The 19,684-nt window shown below is 28.7% G+C and overlaps 4 protein-coding genes across 14 annotated transcripts; 3 read left to right on the forward strand and 1 right to left on the reverse strand.

Annotated features, from left to right (window-relative positions):
- The first annotated feature begins 376 nt into the window (after window positions 1–376).
- On the forward strand, window positions 377–6,775 carry LOC141535000 (uncharacterized). Of its 3 annotated transcripts, none has more exons than XM_074254710.1 (4): window positions 377–536; window positions 618–942; window positions 1,563–2,083; window positions 2,663–6,775. In XM_074254710.1, the coding sequence occupies exons 2-4, from the start codon at window positions 654–656 to the stop codon at window positions 3,950–3,952; spliced, it is 2,100 nt and encodes a 699-aa protein (XP_074110811.1). In that variant the 5' UTR covers window positions 377–536; window positions 618–653; the 3' UTR covers window positions 3,953–6,775. The 3 variants fall into 3 exon arrangements, with proteins under 3 accessions (XP_074110811.1, XP_074110813.1, XP_074110812.1); XM_074254712.1 differs by having other exon boundaries at window positions 1,734–2,083; XM_074254711.1 differs by having other exon boundaries at window positions 384–536; window positions 604–942.
- Window positions 4,645–19,155, reverse strand: Ago1 (protein argonaute-1). 8 transcript variants are annotated; one of them, XM_074254703.1, is made up of 12 exons: window positions 19,017–19,155; window positions 18,458–18,944; window positions 18,065–18,396; window positions 17,933–17,995; window positions 16,883–17,150; window positions 15,290–15,409; window positions 12,576–12,713; window positions 11,537–12,495; window positions 11,162–11,425; window positions 10,751–11,069; window positions 9,773–10,658; window positions 4,645–9,557 (listed from the first exon to the last, which is right to left on the reverse strand). In XM_074254703.1, exons 6-12 carry the CDS (start codon window positions 15,402–15,404, stop codon window positions 9,449–9,451), a joined length of 2,790 nt encoding a protein of 929 aa, XP_074110804.1. In that variant the 5' UTR covers window positions 15,405–15,409; window positions 16,883–17,150; window positions 17,933–17,995; window positions 18,065–18,396; window positions 18,458–18,944; window positions 19,017–19,155; the 3' UTR covers window positions 4,645–9,448. The 8 variants fall into 8 exon arrangements, with proteins under 8 accessions (XP_074110804.1, XP_074110806.1, XP_074110805.1 ...); XM_074254705.1 differs by lacking the exon at window positions 17,933–17,995 and having other exon boundaries at window positions 18,488–18,944; XM_074254704.1 differs by lacking the exon at window positions 17,933–17,995 and having other exon boundaries at window positions 18,472–18,944.
- Mrpl53 (mitochondrial ribosomal protein L53) lies at window positions 14,591–15,831 on the forward strand. 2 transcript variants are annotated; one of them, XM_074254715.1, is made up of 3 exons: window positions 14,591–14,736; window positions 15,446–15,558; window positions 15,650–15,831. In XM_074254715.1, exons 1-3 carry the CDS (start codon window positions 14,591–14,593, stop codon window positions 15,829–15,831), a joined length of 441 nt encoding a protein of 146 aa, XP_074110816.1. The 2 variants fall into 2 exon arrangements, with proteins under 2 accessions (XP_074110816.1, XP_074110814.1); XM_074254713.1 differs by lacking the exon at window positions 14,591–14,736 and adding an exon at window positions 14,903–15,105.
- LOC141535002 (uncharacterized) lies at window positions 15,921–16,232 on the forward strand. Its single transcript, XM_074254716.1, has one exon. The coding sequence runs from the start codon at window positions 15,921–15,923 to the stop codon at window positions 16,113–16,115; it is 195 nt and encodes a 64-aa protein (XP_074110817.1). The 3' UTR covers window positions 16,116–16,232.
- Window positions 19,156–19,684: the final 529 nt, after the last annotated feature.

The following is a 19,684-nucleotide window of genomic DNA, read 5'->3' on the forward strand; positions in this document are numbered from 1 at the left end:
ATAACAAAAAAAAAATTTTTTTTTAATTGCATATGTAATTTTTAAAATTTTCTACATGTGAAATTTTTTCAATTAATTTTTTTAATAAAAAAAATTTTTAAAATTTTTCGATGTCGGCTAACTTTATTGTAATTATTTTTAATTGCAATTATCTTCGGCTGGACATGGTAAATTGTCTTCAAATTTTAACAGCATGTGCATTATACATTTAATTACTTATATTATAAATTTGAAAGGTTTTTTTAAATTTTACTCGCAGGGCCCAGTTATTTTAAGTAGAATAATAAAATTACGACACACCTAAAAATTGCGCGTAAACTTGTTGCTCACACCTCGGAGCCCTTTGACATGCGCGCACTTAACAATCGATTGTGTGTATAAACTAAATAAAAACCCCAGTGTAATGTCATTCGGTCTGCAATGTTCTCTTAAGCTCAACGTGTGTGTGTGTACCGCACAAAAATACTGTAGAATTTAAAAACGTACAACGCAATTATTGTTTTATTAGATATTAGTGATTACTTTTAAGAATTTAAGTAAGTATACTGTAAAAAATAATTTTTAAATTATAAAATTAATTTTTTTTTTAATTAATAATTTAAGTATACATGTTCCAGGCTTTGTAGTAATTAGTTATAACTAATTGATTAAAAATGTCTAAAGTATTGACTTCAGGATCAAGTATATTACTTCTGTTCATAACAATTGCGTCATCACTAAAATCAATCGGAGCGGCTAATCTCTATAATTTTGATGAGCACAATGGAAAAATTTCGTTAATTAATAATAATAATAATAACGCCGCTTCCGTGCGTCATAATCATTTAAATTCACTCAATAATCACAATCATAGAGTCCAGAGGTCTGTTAATTCAAATCATAATTATTATGATCAACAACGAAATCCGCTGGATTATATTGTAAATCCTTCTGATGATAATGGTAAGAATTATTTTTAGTTTTTCTATTACGTATAATTTTTTTTATCAATAATTCATGGATAAAATAAAGCTGGCTCTGAAGAAATAAGGGCGTGCTTTAATTAAATTCCGTAAATTCCGAAATAGATATCGTGCTTTATATGAATGCGCGGTTCATTATTGGAAGTATTTGAACTCGTCTTTTTATACAGAGCATTCATACATAAATATAGATTTAACTTGAAAAGTATTTGAAATATTTATTATTTATACTTCAAGAGTCAATACTTTTTTAGATAAATATTTTTTTAATTACCGGATGTCAGTTTTAATTAAAATTTAATAAATATAGAAGATATTAATATTTCTTCTTTATAATAAATAATTTAATCTTTAAAATTTTAATTTTAATTAAATTACAATTAATTTAAAAATTTTAAGAAATATTAAAATAATTTCTTCTTTCAATAAAAACAATAGCTAAATATTTATTAAAATTTTTTTAGAAAAAATTTAAAAATTTTAACTAAATTTAATTTCTTCTTATCATCTCATATAATATGTACATTTTTTTTTAAATAAATAAATTAAATTACTATTCACGACTAATAACTGACAAAAAAATATAAATTAATTATACAGATAAACAATTACTAAGTCTAATTAAAAATATTGATGATTTACAACGTCTTAATGTCAAGGAAAAGAATATATTAGCACTGAAACTGTCAAAATACCTCCAAAACATGGGCTATAATAAAAATAAAAATAATAATAACTTAATGTCATTTTTGTTGGTGATGATGACACTAGCTGAGCATAAAAAACTACATGAGCGTATCCCATTATTTTTTGACGGCTCAAACGATAACGACCAAGATGATAATGATGATGAAGTTGACGATAATGATGAAGATGAGGAAGAAGATTACAATAGCTTGGCTGAAATAATAAATAATAATAAGTTAAGTAAAGTTTCTATGGATAAAAACAAAGAGGACCAGGATCTTTATTACCGAAAGCGACGGCAAGTACTCAGGACTTTTGGAAGTAATGACAAATACCTTGATATTGTTAAAAAAAATTATCCTGTTAAGAGGAATGTTGATGTCATGAAGATGATGGAGCACCAGTGGATTGGTTCTGACTTAAACCGGCCTGACGTAAGTTTCTTTGGAATTTTTTATTCAATCAAAAAAAATTTGTTTTGAAAAATTACTTTTTAAAAAATTGCATTTTTTATTTCTTAAAATTTTGACATGTCAATTTTTTTTTCTAATTCTTTTTTGTAATAATTTATTTGTTAAATTAATTTTCATTTAAAATTTTTTACTGTAGAAATTTTTTTTTAAATTACAAAAATAACTTTTGACAGATTTACAAATTTAATTTTTAAATTTCACAAAAAGAATCAGAAAATAAATAAAAATTAAAAAAAAAAAAAAAAAAAAAAAACTAAAAAACAATATGACAATATTTTTTAAAAAAAGTATTTTTACAAAATTGCACGTATAATTTATAAAATTTTCTACATGTGAAATTTTTTCAATAAAAAAATATTTTAAAAAATTTCCACTAATAATTTTTTTTAATTTTCACACGTGGAATATTTTTATTAAATTTTTTTTATAACAATTTTACTGCTATAAAATTCTAAAAAAATTTCTAATATCTGTCAGCTTCATTGTAATTTTTGAAAAAAATTTAATATTTATACAAACTAACTTTAAAACAATTTTCAGAAAACTGGAGACCAAGATGATCTAGACATTTTATTCGGTCTTCACAAAGATGACAAAAAAAACTTGTCCGAGAAAAGTAATTCAGGCTCGACCAAAAAAGAAGAAAACGTGCAAAGAAATTCACAAATAAAACCATCAAAAAATCCTGTCAATATGAATTCAGTGAACCCGACTGTGGAAAGTCACTTCAGTACCAAGAATATAAACATTAATGTTAATAATAAAAATAATAATATAAATCCTACAACAAAGTCTAAAGGCAAAGAAGAACTGACTGAAGAACAAGTTCATATAACAAGTAAGAAGAAGAAGAATATTGACTGGTCTCAGTACTTTGGGATTGACAAAAGAATGCGCCAACCTAATTGGTCATTTTCCGGCAAGCCCGAAACCCAAAAAGAAGACGATGATTGGCTGATCCAGCATTACTACCAGACCATGGCAGAAAATTTGAACAACCATGCTCACCAGTCTTCTGTAAATAATAATGTAAATAATTACAAGTCGATGAAGCGTAACAATGAAAACAAAATAGACAATATTGTAAAGTACTCGAGAGATTCCGCGGTCAGCGGAGCAGATCAAGTTTATGAGATTGATGATGAAGATACGCAGAGAGTAAAAGACAAGATTCTGAGCCAGCTAGCCGCGGCTTACTCCTTGGAAAAAATGCGCAAGGCTTTGGACGAGCTCAAGCATAACATAAAAGTTCACCAGCAAGGCGAGTCTTTTGATAAAGAGTACAGAGTTAAAGACTCCAGAGAGAAGAAAAATTACTTATCGAAGATTAGTAATAATTATGACAGCTTGAAGAGTCGCCCGTATTTTTTCCACCAGGAGAAAAAGTCCGAGTGTCCTAGCTCGGAGCTGGAAGAAATAAAACAGCACTGCATGCCTGTAAATAATTATATTGGGGGCCAGATGCTATTTCTGCCGTGCATCAGGCATCAGATTTGCAAGATGTGCAGTGATAACACTAAAGAAGAAAAGAAATGCATTAATTTCTTCGCTATTGAGGCCGCCAGAGTTTGCGATAATATTCAGCAGGATGATGATGATGATGATGATGATGATCTGGTTGCCGCTCGCGACTCCTGCAGGAAGATTGCTGTCTTAATAACGCAAATACAAATCCCTCCATTAGTTGGCCAAGATAACTCACTTTGCTACAAAATTATAACACACAGTAATTATAACTCTTGTTTGAAAGACTTTCAGCAACAAGAGCATCACAATTATTTTAATAATAATAATGATAATAATAATTATTATTATCCGTACAAAATGTAATGAAAGTAAAATCTTTATTTTAAATGTTTAACTTCAACAGCCTAAGAAATATATATTTATCAGATTATTAATATATTATGGACCACTGGATTATAAATATTGAAATAATTATATTTGAATGTAAATGTATATTACGAAAGATATATGTCCAATATTTATTGTTGTGTATTATAAAACAATAAAAGCTATCATAATTAAATTCAAAGTATTAAATAATTCATTAAATCAAGGGGTTGTATTTATTTCAATTTTGAAAAAAAAATTTTTTTTTTTTAGTTTAGATTTGTAACCTAGATATATTTAAGTATATGTACTGGAAATTTTCATGTCAATCGGACAAGTGTTTTTGAAGTAATAAGAATTTTTGGAAAGTCTTCTCGGAGCGTGTTCCACAAAAATTAAGCTGAGGCCAAAAATTTTAAATAATTTTTTTTTTTGAAATTTTATTTTAAAAAATTAAAAAATTTTTTGATAATTTAAAAGACATTTTAAGATTAAAAAAAATTTTTTTTTTTTCAAATGAATTATGCCAAAAAAATTTTACAAATAGGAATTTTAAAAAACTATTAATAATTTTTTACAACTAATTTTTTTTGATAAATAAAATTGAAAAATGGCAATAAAATTTTTTACAAATGATCAAAGAATTTCTGATTTAAAAAATAAAAAATAAATAAATAAAAACTCAACAATAGGCAAGTATATGATATATTTGACTTATGCATTCATACAGTTCTTAATAATTAATTAATAACATTTTACCCGGCTTAATTATTTATGTGGAATACCACTTCAACATTAATTTAAAATTCATCAATTTTTACAATTATTTTTTTTTACTTTCAGTGTGCGACCAGAAGGAAAAATCATAACTATTAATTTTTTCTGGATAATCGAATTAAAACCCAATAATTAATTAATTACTACCAACTAATAATTAAATTTAAAAATCATTCTCTCCTTCCGTTGATATATTTTAATTTGATGTATTTAAATCTATTACTACTGCATTATTTATGATCGCATGTACTTTCTTAATTAATTAACATGTAAACTATGCATTCATTAGGAATATCAGAACAGTACATTTTTAATTATCACCCAGTACTTTTTATTTTTTTTTTTTTTTAAGTATTTTACTGTTTAAATATTCCTTTTAATATTATTTTTTTTATTTCTGTAAATTTAATTATTTCAGACAATTTATCAAGATTTAGGTCATTGCTGTTATGTATGCCGAAGTGTCAGGCACTGGTCTAAACATTGCTCCACCGATTAACAAAAATTAATCATACTGTCGTCGATTTACAATTTAAAATTAACAAAGTAATAAATAAATATTAAAACTATAAATAATCGCAATGTTTTATAGCGCTTGAACAATAAAAATATTTAAAAAAGAAATAGCTTAAATAAAAATAAAAATTAAAGCACTCTGTAATTATTGTCAAAGAAGAGTGCTTTATTAATTATTGTCACCTATCGACGACTATAGGAAGAAGTGCTTAATTTAAAATTAATAAATACATTGAATTATTATAAAAAAATTAAATAAAGAAAAAAATAATATACATCTATTTATTTATTTAATAAAAGAATGATTATCGAACTTGCAACATGCATATAGAATTATACCTCCACATTCCCGATTGATTAATTAATTAATTAATTTACGTTTATTTTTTTTTTTTTATAATAAACATTTGCAAGATAAGACGTCACCTGTGACTTCGTATAATTTTTGCAATGACTCTCAACAACCTTATTTTATTAATAATAATAATTAATTATTGTTGCGCAGTACCTTACACAAATTTTCACATTTTATTAAAAAACAAAATAATTATATCTAATTCTAATGCTATTTTTTTAAAATCACGTCTTTACCCGCTATCTCAGTGTTTCCATCATTAATGCATTCTATTTTTTTCTTTTTATTTATTTAAAGCTGCACTTTATTTTTTTAATTATTAAGTATTTCTTCCCAAGTTTTTAATTTAATGATATTTAATTTTTTACGCTTAAGAACAATCGATACATTTATTAATTAATTTTTTTTTACCTTCACTTGATTTAACAAAAATAATTTTATAAAGCACAATTTATTTTTTTTTTAAATAATAAATTAATTAATTAAAAAAAGTCACACTTTGCCACAAATTTCTTGCATAAAATATAACTGAATTTAAATCGTTTGCATATTCAATATCAATTATTTTTTTTTTTTTATTTATAAATATAAATTATTTTTCTTATAATAATATTTTGTGGGAAATTATTTTTTATTATCATTATTATTTTATATTTTAATGCAGGCAACTTACATTATAATTATTATCTTATATGCTTATTATTGGTGCCAATTGTACACATGATTTTTTTTTGTTATCAGTTATCATTTTTACGAGTCATTGGTAATCTAGATTGATTAATTAATTAATCTATTCTAATGATCTACGACGGAAATACCGTTCGCTTTTTTTTTTTTTTATTTTTTCTACAATTGATAATGATCCAAAAGTACATAATAATTATAATAGTAATAATAATAATATTCGGTTTGATGATCTACATGCTTTATCAATCACAGTGCACAAAGGGTCACAATTATTGTTATTTAATAATTATAATTATCATTTAAATGATTAATAAAAAAATATTTATACGAAGAAAACTTAAATAATAACGTTGGCTCGTATTTTTTTTTATAATTATTCTATACGTGATAGCAGTACAGATATTAATTTAATCAAAAATTTATCGAGTCCATTCCCGGCTGATTTTCTTAATTATTTACATTTTTTTTTTTTTTTTTTTTTTTTTCTAAATCTACAAGCAATGTGACGCATGTTGTCTGTACATTATCTTTTTACCTTACACATTCATTTTATTATTAATAATTAATTAATAAATATTTTCAGTGCATCACGGAAATATTTAAAATATTAATTGGAGTTTTCGCAATTTATTTTATTGACGTAATTTTAAAAAAATCAGATATGACTTTAAATAAGATTCAACTTATATTTTTATTACAATAATGGATTTTGTTCATTGTAATACGCGATGACAAGTCAAAGACGTATAATATTTTTAAAAATTCTTATTGAATTAATCTAAATTGTAATAAAGATTATTTATTATCACTTACGCTATTGTAGAAGTTTTACAGTTTATAGTGTTTTTGCTCCCATACTTAAACTATTTAACATTAAAACTATAATAAATATTATTATAATTATTATTATTATTATTCCATAGAGCTTGTTTAAGTGAGATACTTTCGTGAATGGCGATTTGATTAATTTTCATTTAAATTCCCGGTATTTTTTTTTTATTGAAATTTTTAACGCATATTTTATTTTTTTTTAATTTTAATACTGAAATCAAGATTATTAAAAATTTATTTTATTATTTTTTACTAAATACTACATCCAGAAATTAAACCCTGGTTTAACGTTTGATAAAATACCAAAATATAAATAAAATATTGTTTTGACTTGAAATAAATTTAAAAAAAAATAAGGAATGAAAAATACAATGCGTTAATAATTTCAGACAATCAAATCACACTGAAAAGTAATACAAGCGTATATCATAAATATGTGCGTCTATTTATTCTATAACAATAAAATTAATTAATAATTATATATTGATACAATTCATGGAGAAATAATATTTAAAAATTTTTTTTTTCTAAACCTTCTATAATAGTTCAAGTGTGATATATAATTGTAAAAGTGTAATTGCGTGTTACTTAAAATTAATGAACAAAATGAGTTCTTATTTATAGTAATAATGAATTGATAGGTTTATTTTTCATCAATGGAATTAATGTTTAAAAATCAACTCTATGATTATTTTTACTATTATTATCGTTAACTAGTTTTTCAATGTTTTTTTTTTTCACTGTATTTTTTTTTTTCTTGCATTGATAGGGCTTTTTTTAGTTGCTTTAATTATCAAATACGTCTGTCCAGACCTAATGCCTCTTTAATAATTAATAATATAAGTAATAATAATTATAAATTCAATGATAACAAGTGAATCCTAAATTTCCTTACAAACTACATATATGAATTTAAATAAATTATATTATAATATTATATTAAATAATTACTTAATACTAATAATTAAAAATTAAAATCAATCATAATTAATAATAATTACAATTATGATTTATAATTATAAATAATTGAGTTATTTATAATTGAAACCATTACCATGACAACTCCTCCACGAACGATTTAATAATTATTTTTCTTGGTCATTTCAGCTAAGCGTATCGCTTTTCACTCATTAAAGCCTAGTTTTCACATTAGACATTAGATTTGGACTGACGAATGCAATTTATTTATTTATTATTATTATTTTAAACATTTTTTAATTTTTTTTTAGATTCTATAGTATAATAACCTATATAAAAGACAGCAGCAATGTTTTTTTTTTTATTAACACTTGTTTTAGTCATATTCACAACGAGAAATAAACGATTCTCGTATTTTCTTTTAAGTCTAATTATTTTGGCTCTGATATTATTTATATAACAATGGCATTATTGAGATTTAAATGATCAATTTTATTTTATTTATTTTGTTTTGTTATCAAACAAACTTACAAGTTTTAAGTGGCCAATTTAATGTTCTCTTTAAATTTATAAATTGCATGATTTATTTATTGATTTTTTTTTTTTTTTATTGTAAATGTTTAATAATTGTTATTTAATTTCGGAAAAAAAATCAAACTATAAATCCCTACTATTCGGGTTTATCCACAACAGCCGTAAAAACGTGCAATGCACAAAAAATATTTATATATACAAAAAGATTTGTTCATTCTTTTTTATAATGGCAATGCGTTAACTGATTTTCGTCCTTGCTATCTATAATGATAGTATATTAATACGAAATAGTAATTCTCACATCAGAAGGAATGAAAAAGGCAAAAATAAGCGTAATGATTACGTCTATTTATTCAATATATTAACCTTGTTGTTTCAAGTTAATTATCCATCGGATTAGACGTTTCATAAATATATATTTATACATATATGTATGTATAAAAAAGAATTAAAAGATATATATAAATTTACAATTGTAAATAAAGAAAAATAATTATTAGCTACGCTCTTAATCTTAATTTTACACATGATTAACTAAAGCACCCGTCATCTAAAATTTTTTTTTCCCTTCCCGCTCAAAGTACAGCAACAATTCGACATGTCTATCAAAAGAAAATTAAATTGGCCTCTCAAGCTCGATCGTTTGATGGTATAATTAAAATAGCCATAATTATTATATATAATAAATATATATTTACCAATTATTACTCTTGCTTAAGTTAATTATATTTGTCTTCTTTTTTTTTTTTTTTCTTAATGATTCTCTCGATAAATATATCAAATTAACGAAGATTCTCGCGATATGACTTGTGAGTGCTTTGTCTTGCAAAGGCATCTTCAAACACTGCGTTACTTTGACACACAATAGTTGCGTTTTACGCGAAGTACATTACTCGTTTAGTATCTGCATGAACGGTAATAGCACGAGCCATCGCACCTGGTGTTCTGTCTTCACTACAGCCAGATTGATGTGAGCCTTCTCCGCTGTAATTTAGATAATTGTAAAACATTAGTCATCCTTTTTTTTTTTTTTTTTTTTTTTTTTCATTACTTAAATTAAAATATAATTATTAAGGCAAAAATTTTTGTCGCAATTTTAAAATAAATGGTTCAAATGTTTAATAATATTGGAACAAAAATCTTGACGCTAATAATTATTTTATATATAATATAAAATAAATCTAATGATACAAATATACCTGTCATGTTCTTTTTCAACAAGGTGATACCTAGCGCGGAACGCTACCAAGTGGGCATAATAAGCTGGGGCTGGTATACTAACAGACCTCGTACATCTGACATACGTGTGACACAATTGGTAAGTTAAGCATTGCAATTCATCACTCTCGAATTGATTGTCATCCCACAAGACATGGTAGTGGGAGGGCCTAGATGTACCCTGGATACCTTGATGACTGCAAAGATAGAAATCGAACTCCGTTGGATGTACAATGCTAACATCAACAGTAGTACCAGCGGGAATATTTCCACTTTTTCCGCTCTGTTCCTTTTTGTCCGCACAGAAAAGTCTTGTGTGATGTCTCTTTTGTACGACAATGAATGTAATACCAGGCCTGTACTCCAACTCGAGCTTCAAGCAAGCTTCACGAATAGCAGTGAGCTCATGCTGTAGAACATGCAGGAATTGACCCTCAGACACACCGTCACGATAAAGGATAATTCTATGGGGTTTGTAGCCGCCTGTACTCTTGTAGAACATAATCAATAGCTCGCGGACCATTGAACTGAGCTCTTGAATTATCTCCTGCCTGTGCTGCTGAACTCTTACTGTTGCCGCGTAACGAGAGGGGTGAGCGTCAACACTACCCACTACCGCAGCGATACTCGGTTTCTTATTGTCACCGGCCGGTGGATGAGTCACATCTGCGCCGAGGAATATTACAGGCTCGTTGAAAACTTTAGGTCTTATGCTTGGGACGAGGATACTGTTTATACCCCCGAGTTTTACGTTTATTTTTAAGCACAAGTTCGATAATGTTTGGGGTGATGTCTTATTTACATTCTTAGCTTGAACACATTGTGTTGCCATACCCAATAATGTGTCACCTACTCTTTTTACTTCGGCTGAAAATAAAAAGTATTATGATAATATTAAAGAGGGATCATAATAATTATTATTATAATAATAGAAATTTTAGAGAATAATTTTTATGTACCATAAACAGGTGTTTTGCCGGGTAGAACTACGCAGACAAGTTGTAAAGCCTGGAACGTCGATTTTAGATAACGGAACATGGGTTCAACTTGATCAGGTCCTGTTGCGTATTTGCAGAAACAAGGCTGTCCAATAATTGGCATACCAGCGTCGTTACTTATCTTCTGGAGCTGAGAAGTAAAGGATCTCAAGGCATCTTCTCTTACCGTTCGCTGTGGGGCGAAACAAGCTATAGCCCATACTCTTATTTCAACACCTGTGTAAAATTGTTTGCCTCGCATATCCCATACTCCGGCGTTCGGTAGTGCTTGTTGCTTAGTCTATAAAACAAAATTAAATTTTTTTTCTTAATTGTATTTCTTATTATATTTAATTAATATTTATTATTTATTTATAAATTATTATGTCTTACCTGTCCACTGAGAGAACTCACGCGTCCTCCATATTGCAATTTGGGTGGTGGCAATACACGACCGCGAACTTCAACCATGTTATTAGAAATAGACAAACCAAACTCTTGAACGTAAGAGTCATTATTAAAATCAGCACGACGAACCAAATTGTTTATTTCACGTTCACGATCTGGCGCAGAACGAGCTGTAGCTTTAATCATCGTTGATGTCTGCATGTCAGTTAATTTCTTGATACAACGTTGACCAGCAACAATATTACAGACCTATTAAAATGAATTAAAAAAAAAATTAATTAATAAACTAAAGTTTCCTCAATGATAAATATAACCCCTACTAATGTAGGGAAAATGTAGTAATACATTAATAAAACATACCTCAAGGGGTAAATAAGTGTGTTTGTGCTCTTGACCGACTTGAAGGCACGGCAGATGGGGGTATCGCAATTTCATCTTATATTTATCCAAAAAGTATTTAGCAACTGTACACTCAACCGTCTGTCCATTTTCCAGTTGCAACGGGAAGGACTGCATCTGTGCAGGTTTACGAGTAACATTGCAAACACGATACTTTCGTCGCATAGTACCACAATGAGTAATTTCGATCTTGAGGCCTTTTATTTCTTTGGTAAATTTTACACGCTGGGAGTCAGTAAGCGGTTTCCTCTGCTCGTTAACATCCCTGATGTCCAAGACCTCGCACATGAATTCAATAACCGGCTGAGCTTTGTAGAAAGCTGTTGCTGACACATCAATATTGAGCATCATCTTCCACTGAGACGGTCTTACAGACTGGTGGAATCCAAACCAGACTTCCCGACCGCCTCCCAGGGGATGGTAGTAGCCGTCTGGAGTGCTGAAAAATGACCTACCCACGGGTGTGTACGTCATCGAGGGTAAATGCCTCATGACAACATCCAAAGCAAGAATTGCGTCATACGGAATCTGCCTTGTTCGTCCCTCAAGAGCCTCTTCGAGAGCATAGAGTGATACCTGGGCAAGCCATTTAATCGAAACGCGGAACACCCGATCTTTTCCTTCTCCGGGCAGTATTACTTCTAATTCTAATTTGTCATTGCCAATTGGCAGTGGATCTCTGGTGTATAAATTATTTCTACCGTCAAACACAGGTTTCAGAGTTCCGAATATTTTGGAGTAGGCGTGGACCATAGTCTCGATTATCTCCCGGTTGACTTTTCGTGGACATTTATCCGGCTGAATGTTTATGTCGTAGTGGTGGACGTATCCCCGAGGCATACTTATTTGAAAGTGATTCGCCTTCAGGCCAATCGACCTTCCCTCCCGTCCGATGTTTGGCCGACGAGGACATGAAAATACTTGAAAATAAATTTCATTGTTTATTTAGATATTTTATTATTAGTGAGGAAATAATTAGTGAGAATTTTTTGGTAAGTACCTGGTAGATCTGGAGGCTGAGGAGGTGTGTGTGTCTGCTGTGAGGGGACGATTCCCAAGGAACTCGAGGCAGCGACACTACTACTAGCAGCCCCTGCTGCCCCTACTGCTGTACTGGTTGTTGGCCCAGGTGGGGGAGCTGCAAATTTTATTATTTTTTTAGAAAATAATTTTAATTCAATTATCAAAATTATAATATCAAGTTACATTTTTTTTTATTTATAACACTTAATTACTAATTTTCCAAATTTATGGCAAATTTTATTCTTTATTTATTAAGAATTAATTAAAATTATTTATTTTTTCTCTCGTAATTACTCCAAAAGTATTTTACATTCTAAACGCTTACTAAAATCCCTAGTTAAAGCAAGTACTTAACTAAATAGTAATAAATCATCAATCTAATAATATCAATATAAAACAAAACCAAAACAACAAAATCAAATACTGTAAAGTAAATATTATCTATTAAAAAAAAAACAAAATTTTATTATTTTCCCGAAAATATATAAACCACCCACCCACTGACAGATTTTCTAATGATGGCTGCCAAACCTCTCTGTTTATCTAGCTCAATGATATACAAAAAAAAAAAAAAAAAAAAAAAAAAAAGCCAGAAAAAAATGTATTAATCAAAGAAAAAATAATTTTTTAAAATAAAATATTTTAAGCTCATTAGATTAATCATAAATAAAAAATTTTCAACTAATTAAAATCATTTATAGACGTATCATAGTGACCACGTTTATCGGAAAATGTATAGTACATACATCTATACAGAATTACCGATAGTTACAGTGGCAGATTAGCCGCGTGTAACAAATTGAGAGATTAGTCAACTACAATGAATCAAATACATGTGTATTTCTCAATGAATAAATCTACCTTACTATATTATTAAATTGCAATAGTAAATGTATACTTCGCTCAAATATAGAGATACTTATGTTAATGAAAAATAAATATTAGTTCATATGCCTGTTGAACGAGTTCAAATAAGGTCATTTTAATGGAAAATTCTAATTATCCCAAGGCTCTAAGGTTGGCCCTATTTTCTTCATTACACTCATACTCATAAACTCATTCATACATATGTGTAATGTATACATATGGATATATATGTATAGATATAGATATATGTGTATATTGGAAATACATTTCACATGTAAATATTACATCACAGCATTACAGCATACAAGTAAATAAGTAAAAGCCCACCACCTGAAAAAAAAAATATAATTAGTAAGGGTAAATATATTAAAAGTACAACAAAGGGCTGAAAATCGTTGAAGCACATTTCTAGGCTCGCCTAGACAACTTTGTCCGTACACTTCCCCTACTTGCTATTGTTTTACTACAAAGACCTCGTGTATTTTAGTGAATTGTAATAATGTAATAACAATTAATTATTTGAAAACTTACGTTGGCCTACAGGATACATATTTAAGGTTTAATTACGAATAATTACGATTTAATTACTAACAAATAAGTAAAAAGTTTAACAGAAAAGCCCACTTGGTTCAACACCACTAGCCCACAACACACACTACATCAGAACCATAGCTAAAGCTAAAGAGCAGAAGGTTGTACCAACTACTAACAACTAACAATGCGACACTAGCGCCGTTTTCACTAAAAAAAAAAACCTCCTGGTTTACCAACCAGCCAATCCCGCTTAAACTTTCCATTACTAAAAATTTCTATTGGTCAAATAACAACCAATAAAAATCTATAATTGCCCAAATTCCCGCTTAAGAAATCACTCTTACCGACAACTGGCGCCACTGTCATTTCACAATAATTTTTTTTTTAATAATAACAATAGTAATAATAATAATAATAATAATAATAATAGTAAAATAAAATATACCAGTAAAGTTGGTAGCACTTGTTCCTACCTTCACTCTCTTTATCTCCAACTTTCATCATTATTATTTAATCTTAAAATATTATTTTTAATATTATAACACTTGAACGATTAACGGCAAAACTTTTTAGCGATAATTATTTATCAAAATGTCGCTACCATTTACAGGACGTATTTCGCGTTCTGGAGGATTGGTCGCAGCTATTTCTAAACAAGTTAAAATGATGACTTTGAAGCCGACGAAAAAAATCACTGTGCAATTCGATCCGTTCCACGAGAAAGCCCAGCCGATCAGGTTAGTTTTAATTATTTTTTATTTTATTTATATTAACAATTGAATTTACTTTTAATTATTTATATAAAATTATTATTTATTTTATTTTTGTGAAACTAACTATGTCTAGATATATATACATATGTATATACCTATATATACTTATATTTATAGCTATCAGTAAATTGTTAATGATTGTTAAATGTTACCAACATCAGAGCTTGGAAGCTCAGTCTTTAAATACACAAAGTCGATAACGCGCGCACGCGCTTTTATTTTTATTAATAACAAATTTATCAGAACTAAGCTTTGTATTAGAAGCTCGAGTATTTTTAGAAAAACTTTTGGAATATTACTCTATCTGTTTAATATTCATTGTGACATTAAAAAGTATGTATTTTTTACTTTAATTAATTTAATTAATCTACTGATAAATAATTGGATAAAATTTTAAATTAATAAAATTGTATGGTGAAAAAATGAAACTTTGAGGTGAAAAAAAAATTTATTGATTAATTAATTTTCTCACCATACAAACGTAAAAACCATAAAACGTAAAATAGTAAATATTTACCACTGCATTGACCGCATCCGTAGGCTTTTCCGAGCATAGTAACAGCAGTAGTTATTCGAAGTGTGCTCAAATCTGGCAGGGGAATGGGCAATTGTTGCTCCAGTTGTGCTGCCATTTTGCCTGAAAATATAATAATTAAATTATTTTTTTGTTTAGAGAATTCCTGTTCAATATCTCTGCTGCTAAAGTCACCAAGACCAATTTATCGTGTATCCTAAAGACCAACATCGTTTGTGACAGATCCGAGCCTACTGTCACGTGTGATCTTGGTGAGTTTTTATTTTTCATTTTTATTTTTAGGAAAGATTATTTTTCGGTACTTGTTTTATTTATTTATTTTCGTATTGGTTTGTTTATTAGCTAACGGCGAAAAGGTCCTGTTCAAGTGCGAAAATTTAGATACTTTGGATATAGTAACACTGTACAACAAACATATAACATCGCTAGCACCTCCTGAGGTCGAGACCGAGACTAAGAAAAGTTATAAAAGGAAGAAGTCTAGTAAACGCAAGAAGATAAGAATAAGCCGTCACAGAAGATAAATTTTTACTATTATTATTTCTATTATTGGTAGTTTGTTTTGTTTTTATTTTTACATACGAGAAATTTTTTAGTTTAAAACTTTTGCAAAATGTTAGGCCGGGGAAAATACAGGAAAAATGGATACAGTCTCGAATTGATAGATACTTTATACAGTCATGTTCCAGCATTTACTGATATATTTGATGAAGAAACTTGGTACATTTTTGTCAGTTGCTTTGTTGCCGGTACTCTGGTTATCGTATTCATTCTCTCAAGATATATTACTATCAAACCGGTTGATTAATAATAACAATAAAACGAACAATAACAATAATATTAATATTGAAGTAAAAATAAAAAGATTGAATGATTCATCTATGGATATTGTAAAGAATTATGAATAACAATTGTTTAAATATTACATCAGTGATTTTATTTAAACCCAAGATTTACTATCACGCAAATACGTCACGTAACGTGACGTTAAAGTTCCATTTCCGCTGAATAGAGTTCAAGATGTAAAGAAGCTAAGCCAAGACCGAGCCCTGTGTGGCTGACGTGTTTCATTATTTTTTTATATTTTTTTAACTCGTTATTATTTTCATCCTGTTGGGCAGGTTCTCGGGTGGGAGAAGAAAGAAAGTCGAATGGAAGTAAAGGTACATAAAACCTTGGAAGAGTAGACAGAAGTACAACCAAGAGCGAGAATAATGAAACAACTTCTTCACAGTAGAGTCTACAGTATCAGATCATACACCAAAAATTAATCTTTGTTCAGCGTTTATTTTATTTCGACTACATGTCCAAAATATCTCGCTCTTTGTTCCTAAAGACAGAACGTTTTTTAGCATATATCGGGTGTCATAATGCAACTAAAATAATTCGACCAAGACACCGTGTAGAAAAAATAACTTTTGCTTAACAACTTGTCAACTTGTTGCACATTTCACGGCTCTATAAATTTTGTCATTTCTTCTGAAGCTTTAATTTATTATTAATAATAATTTATAAGAGAAAAATTTTAACTATCAATTAAAATAAAAGGTTTTATTTTTTTTTTTTTTTTATTACCTTTTTTTTAAACCTTGAACCCAGCCGAGGTTTTATCAGATAGTTTTGGGTGTAAGTTGAACTTTAAAAGTCCTAGATGAATAAATAAAGTATATTTTCATCAGTGAGATCAGTAAAACGACAACCTCTGTCTACAGTTGTGTTACATCTTGTGTGAATGTGAATGTCGCTGGATCTGTTTTTGTCGTTGTTGAGAACCTCGGGCGACGCGTTCCTCTACTTCTGCAATAATCGGGAAACCACGGTTGACACTCTTACTCCAAGCTATCTATATATACATACATAAATACATTAAATAGTTAAGTATGTATAAGTTTAAACCCAGACATGTGTATTTAGTAATCTATATATGTGTATATATATATATATATATATATATATATATATATATATATATATATATATATATATATGTATATATATATATATATATATATATATATATATATATATATATATATATATATATATATATATGAATGTATGTTGGTAAATCCCACAGGGAAAATATTTAAAACGGACATGCGCGAGCCGGCCGAAAGCGTGGACGAGGATAGACCCGCATTACTATCCTTTTATTGTGTCGATAGGCTTTAAAAAATCCCCATTACTCTTTATTAAAAATAACTATTTAGTTATTCATAAACACGTCATTTTATTTTATTATTTCTTCTTCTTTTTTAAAAAAAAAATTCGCTTTTATTTTTTTTTGGGTAGCAACTGGTACTCACTTTTAATAAGCGATTTAAATAACGAAGATGATGATGATAATAATGACAGCGGTGATTTTAACTATTAATAATTGTTCGTCTGTTAAAATAAAAATAATAAACCAGTCGGAGAAATAATTTAAGAGAACCTCAACACCGCGAAAGTTGCGAGACGACTAAAACCGACTTACACAAGGACCCGCCAATATTTTCATACGCATTTCAAGGTCATCTCTATCAGCTTATTCAGACAGGTTTAATTATATGGCCCCTTACTTATTGCTTTTTAAAATAATCGCATACCACAAGTAACTGTTATATCACTAGAGAATAAATTTACCGAAATTAATTTTGTTATTCGGAGCAATAACTTCTTCAGAGACCTCTTGCTATTTCTTGACCCCTTGTACGCAAAAAAAAAAAATATATTACTAAATTTATTATTTTTAAAATAATTACCACGTGTACTTACGGATTTTATTAATTTAAAAACCACCTAGGAGATTAGTTAGCAAAATGACATTTTAATTATTTGATAAATAATAAAAACCTCGTGTCAAGGTTGCCATTTTACACAGAGAAGCTAACTAAATTTGTGTGCATAGCGATACGCGCTTTATTTAACTGTACACAACATAACACACGATACGTTATTTTTATATATAAAATCTCCCTCTTTAGTCCTGTCTGGTTTATCAGTTCCTCTTTATCGTAATCCATTGACGCATTTTATCCCAGAGAAGACAACCGTCGGCTGTCATAACAATGCTCGTCAAAATAAATCTAACAGTTTAGAATCTAAAACTATTAAAAAAATATATAAATAATAATTATTATTATTACTATTATTAAATGTTAAATTTACCAATAAAACTATACTTGGGAAAAATAACACCTGATAAATGTCATTGCTCGTTCGATGGACAACAATTAAAAATAAACACAAAAAAAAAAAAGAAAATAAAAATTAAAGCACAGTTATTATTGTGTATGGAGTGTTCGACACGGCTGGTTGTCTTTACCGTGAAAGCAGTAGGAGAGAATGGAGAAGCAAAGTCTTTACTTGCTCGAAACACAACATAACACAACACAAGACAACTCACGTATACGCCGTAACAATTTTTTAGCGGAATTCGCGAGTATTCATCGGTCACCACTTGCGAGGGAGTCCCCCACTACTTGTTCGATTCAAACGTCAATGCGCAGACGCCGATTTACAATGACGTCTTCGTCAAGGGCACTGACTCCTGGCCTCTATCTCTGACTAATCATTCACTGTCCACTATCCACTATCCTCTTTTTGTCATAACTCATAACTATAACCATACTTTTACATTTCACCCATAGATGCTCTGAAATAAAGTTATCTCTATTAAATAATTAAATTAACATTAATAATAATAATTAAAGTACATGACACTCACTTATATTGCGTTTTAAATATTTAAAATAAATACTTAAGTTTTTAAATATTGTTTTTTTTTTTTTTTTTTTTTTTATCCGCCTACGCAAATCCGCCACTGTATGATATCATCCATCATTAGCCAATAAAATATTTCCGCGAATTAACTACGCAAACATCTGGTGGCACACTCACGCACATTTTACAATACAAGTAACTTATAAGTATGATTATTATTGTTATTGTTATTATTAATGTGCAATGACAAATAATTAATTATTATTTATTTACTTAAGGTACAGGTTATTTAATTATGTAATGGAGGAGCGGACCAAGACACATAAAGCCGGAGATGTTGTGGAGCTGCCGATAATAACAACGACGAAACGCGTGTGGAGAATTATACACAGTAGATTCGCGGTAATACGGTATATCGATTATACTGCTCAGCCAATCCCGTGTTAGTGCGTCGTAAACAAACTTCAGTGATTGGTCACTGGGTTCCCGCGGTTCAGTTTGTTTTATTCGCGCGCATGCGCAGTATTTGAAAATTTTGACTTAATCACTGTTACCAAGGTCACATATCTTCCCTGCGAAGATGAGTGTTTGTTTGCATTTATTTTTTCTTTCTTTTATTATTTTGTCTTGTACTTTTCTTCCAGAGATAACCAGGCATTTATCAAGCTCTGC

The sequence above is a fragment of the Cotesia typhae genome, unplaced genomic scaffold (genome assembly GCF_013202065.1).
Source record: "Cotesia typhae breed Kobodo isofemale line unplaced genomic scaffold, CoteBio_Ctyphae scaffold_13, whole genome shotgun sequence".
Lineage (NCBI taxonomy): Eukaryota > Metazoa > Arthropoda > Insecta > Hymenoptera > Braconidae > Cotesia > Cotesia typhae.

What these genes read in the sequence shown, in the direction of transcription:
- LOC141535000 (XM_074254710.1), top strand. Translation starts at nt 654, where the DNA reads ATGTCTAAAGTATTGACTTCAGGATCAAGTATATTACTTCTGTTCATA. An exon ending in AAATCCTTCTGATGATAATG is followed by an intron (nt 943 to 1,562) that starts GTAAGAATTATT and finishes TTAATTATACAG; the next exon opens with ATAAACAATTACTAAGTCTA. An exon ending in CTGACTTAAACCGGCCTGAC is followed by an intron (nt 2,084 to 2,662) that starts GTAAGTTTCTTT and finishes AACAATTTTCAG; the next exon opens with AAAACTGGAGACCAAGATGA.
- Mrpl53 (XM_074254713.1), top strand. Translation starts at nt 14,918, where the DNA reads ATGTTACCAACATCAGAGCTTGGAAGCTCAGTCTTTAAATACACAAAG. An exon ending in ATTCATTGTGACATTAAAAA is followed by an intron (nt 15,106 to 15,445) that starts GTATGTATTTTT and finishes TTTTTTGTTTAG; the next exon opens with AGAATTCCTGTTCAATATCT. An exon ending in TACTGTCACGTGTGATCTTG is followed by an intron (nt 15,559 to 15,649) that starts GTGAGTTTTTAT and finishes TTTGTTTATTAG; the next exon opens with CTAACGGCGAAAAGGTCCTG.
- Ago1 (XM_074254705.1), bottom strand. Translation starts at nt 15,404, where the DNA reads ATGGCAGCACAACTGGAGCAACAATTGCCCATTCCCCTGCCAGATTTG. An exon ending in CGGCAAAACACCTGTTTATG is followed by an intron (nt 10,659 to 10,750) that starts GTACATAAAAAT and finishes TTTTATTTTCAG; the next exon opens with CCGAAGTAAAAAGAGTAGGT. An exon ending in GTTGAAAAAGAACATGACAG is followed by an intron (nt 9,558 to 9,772) that starts GTATATTTGTAT and finishes TCTAAATTACAG; the next exon opens with CGGAGAAGGCTCACATCAAT.
- LOC141535002 (XM_074254716.1), top strand. Translation starts at nt 15,921, where the DNA reads ATGTTAGGCCGGGGAAAATACAGGAAAAATGGATACAGTCTCGAATTG.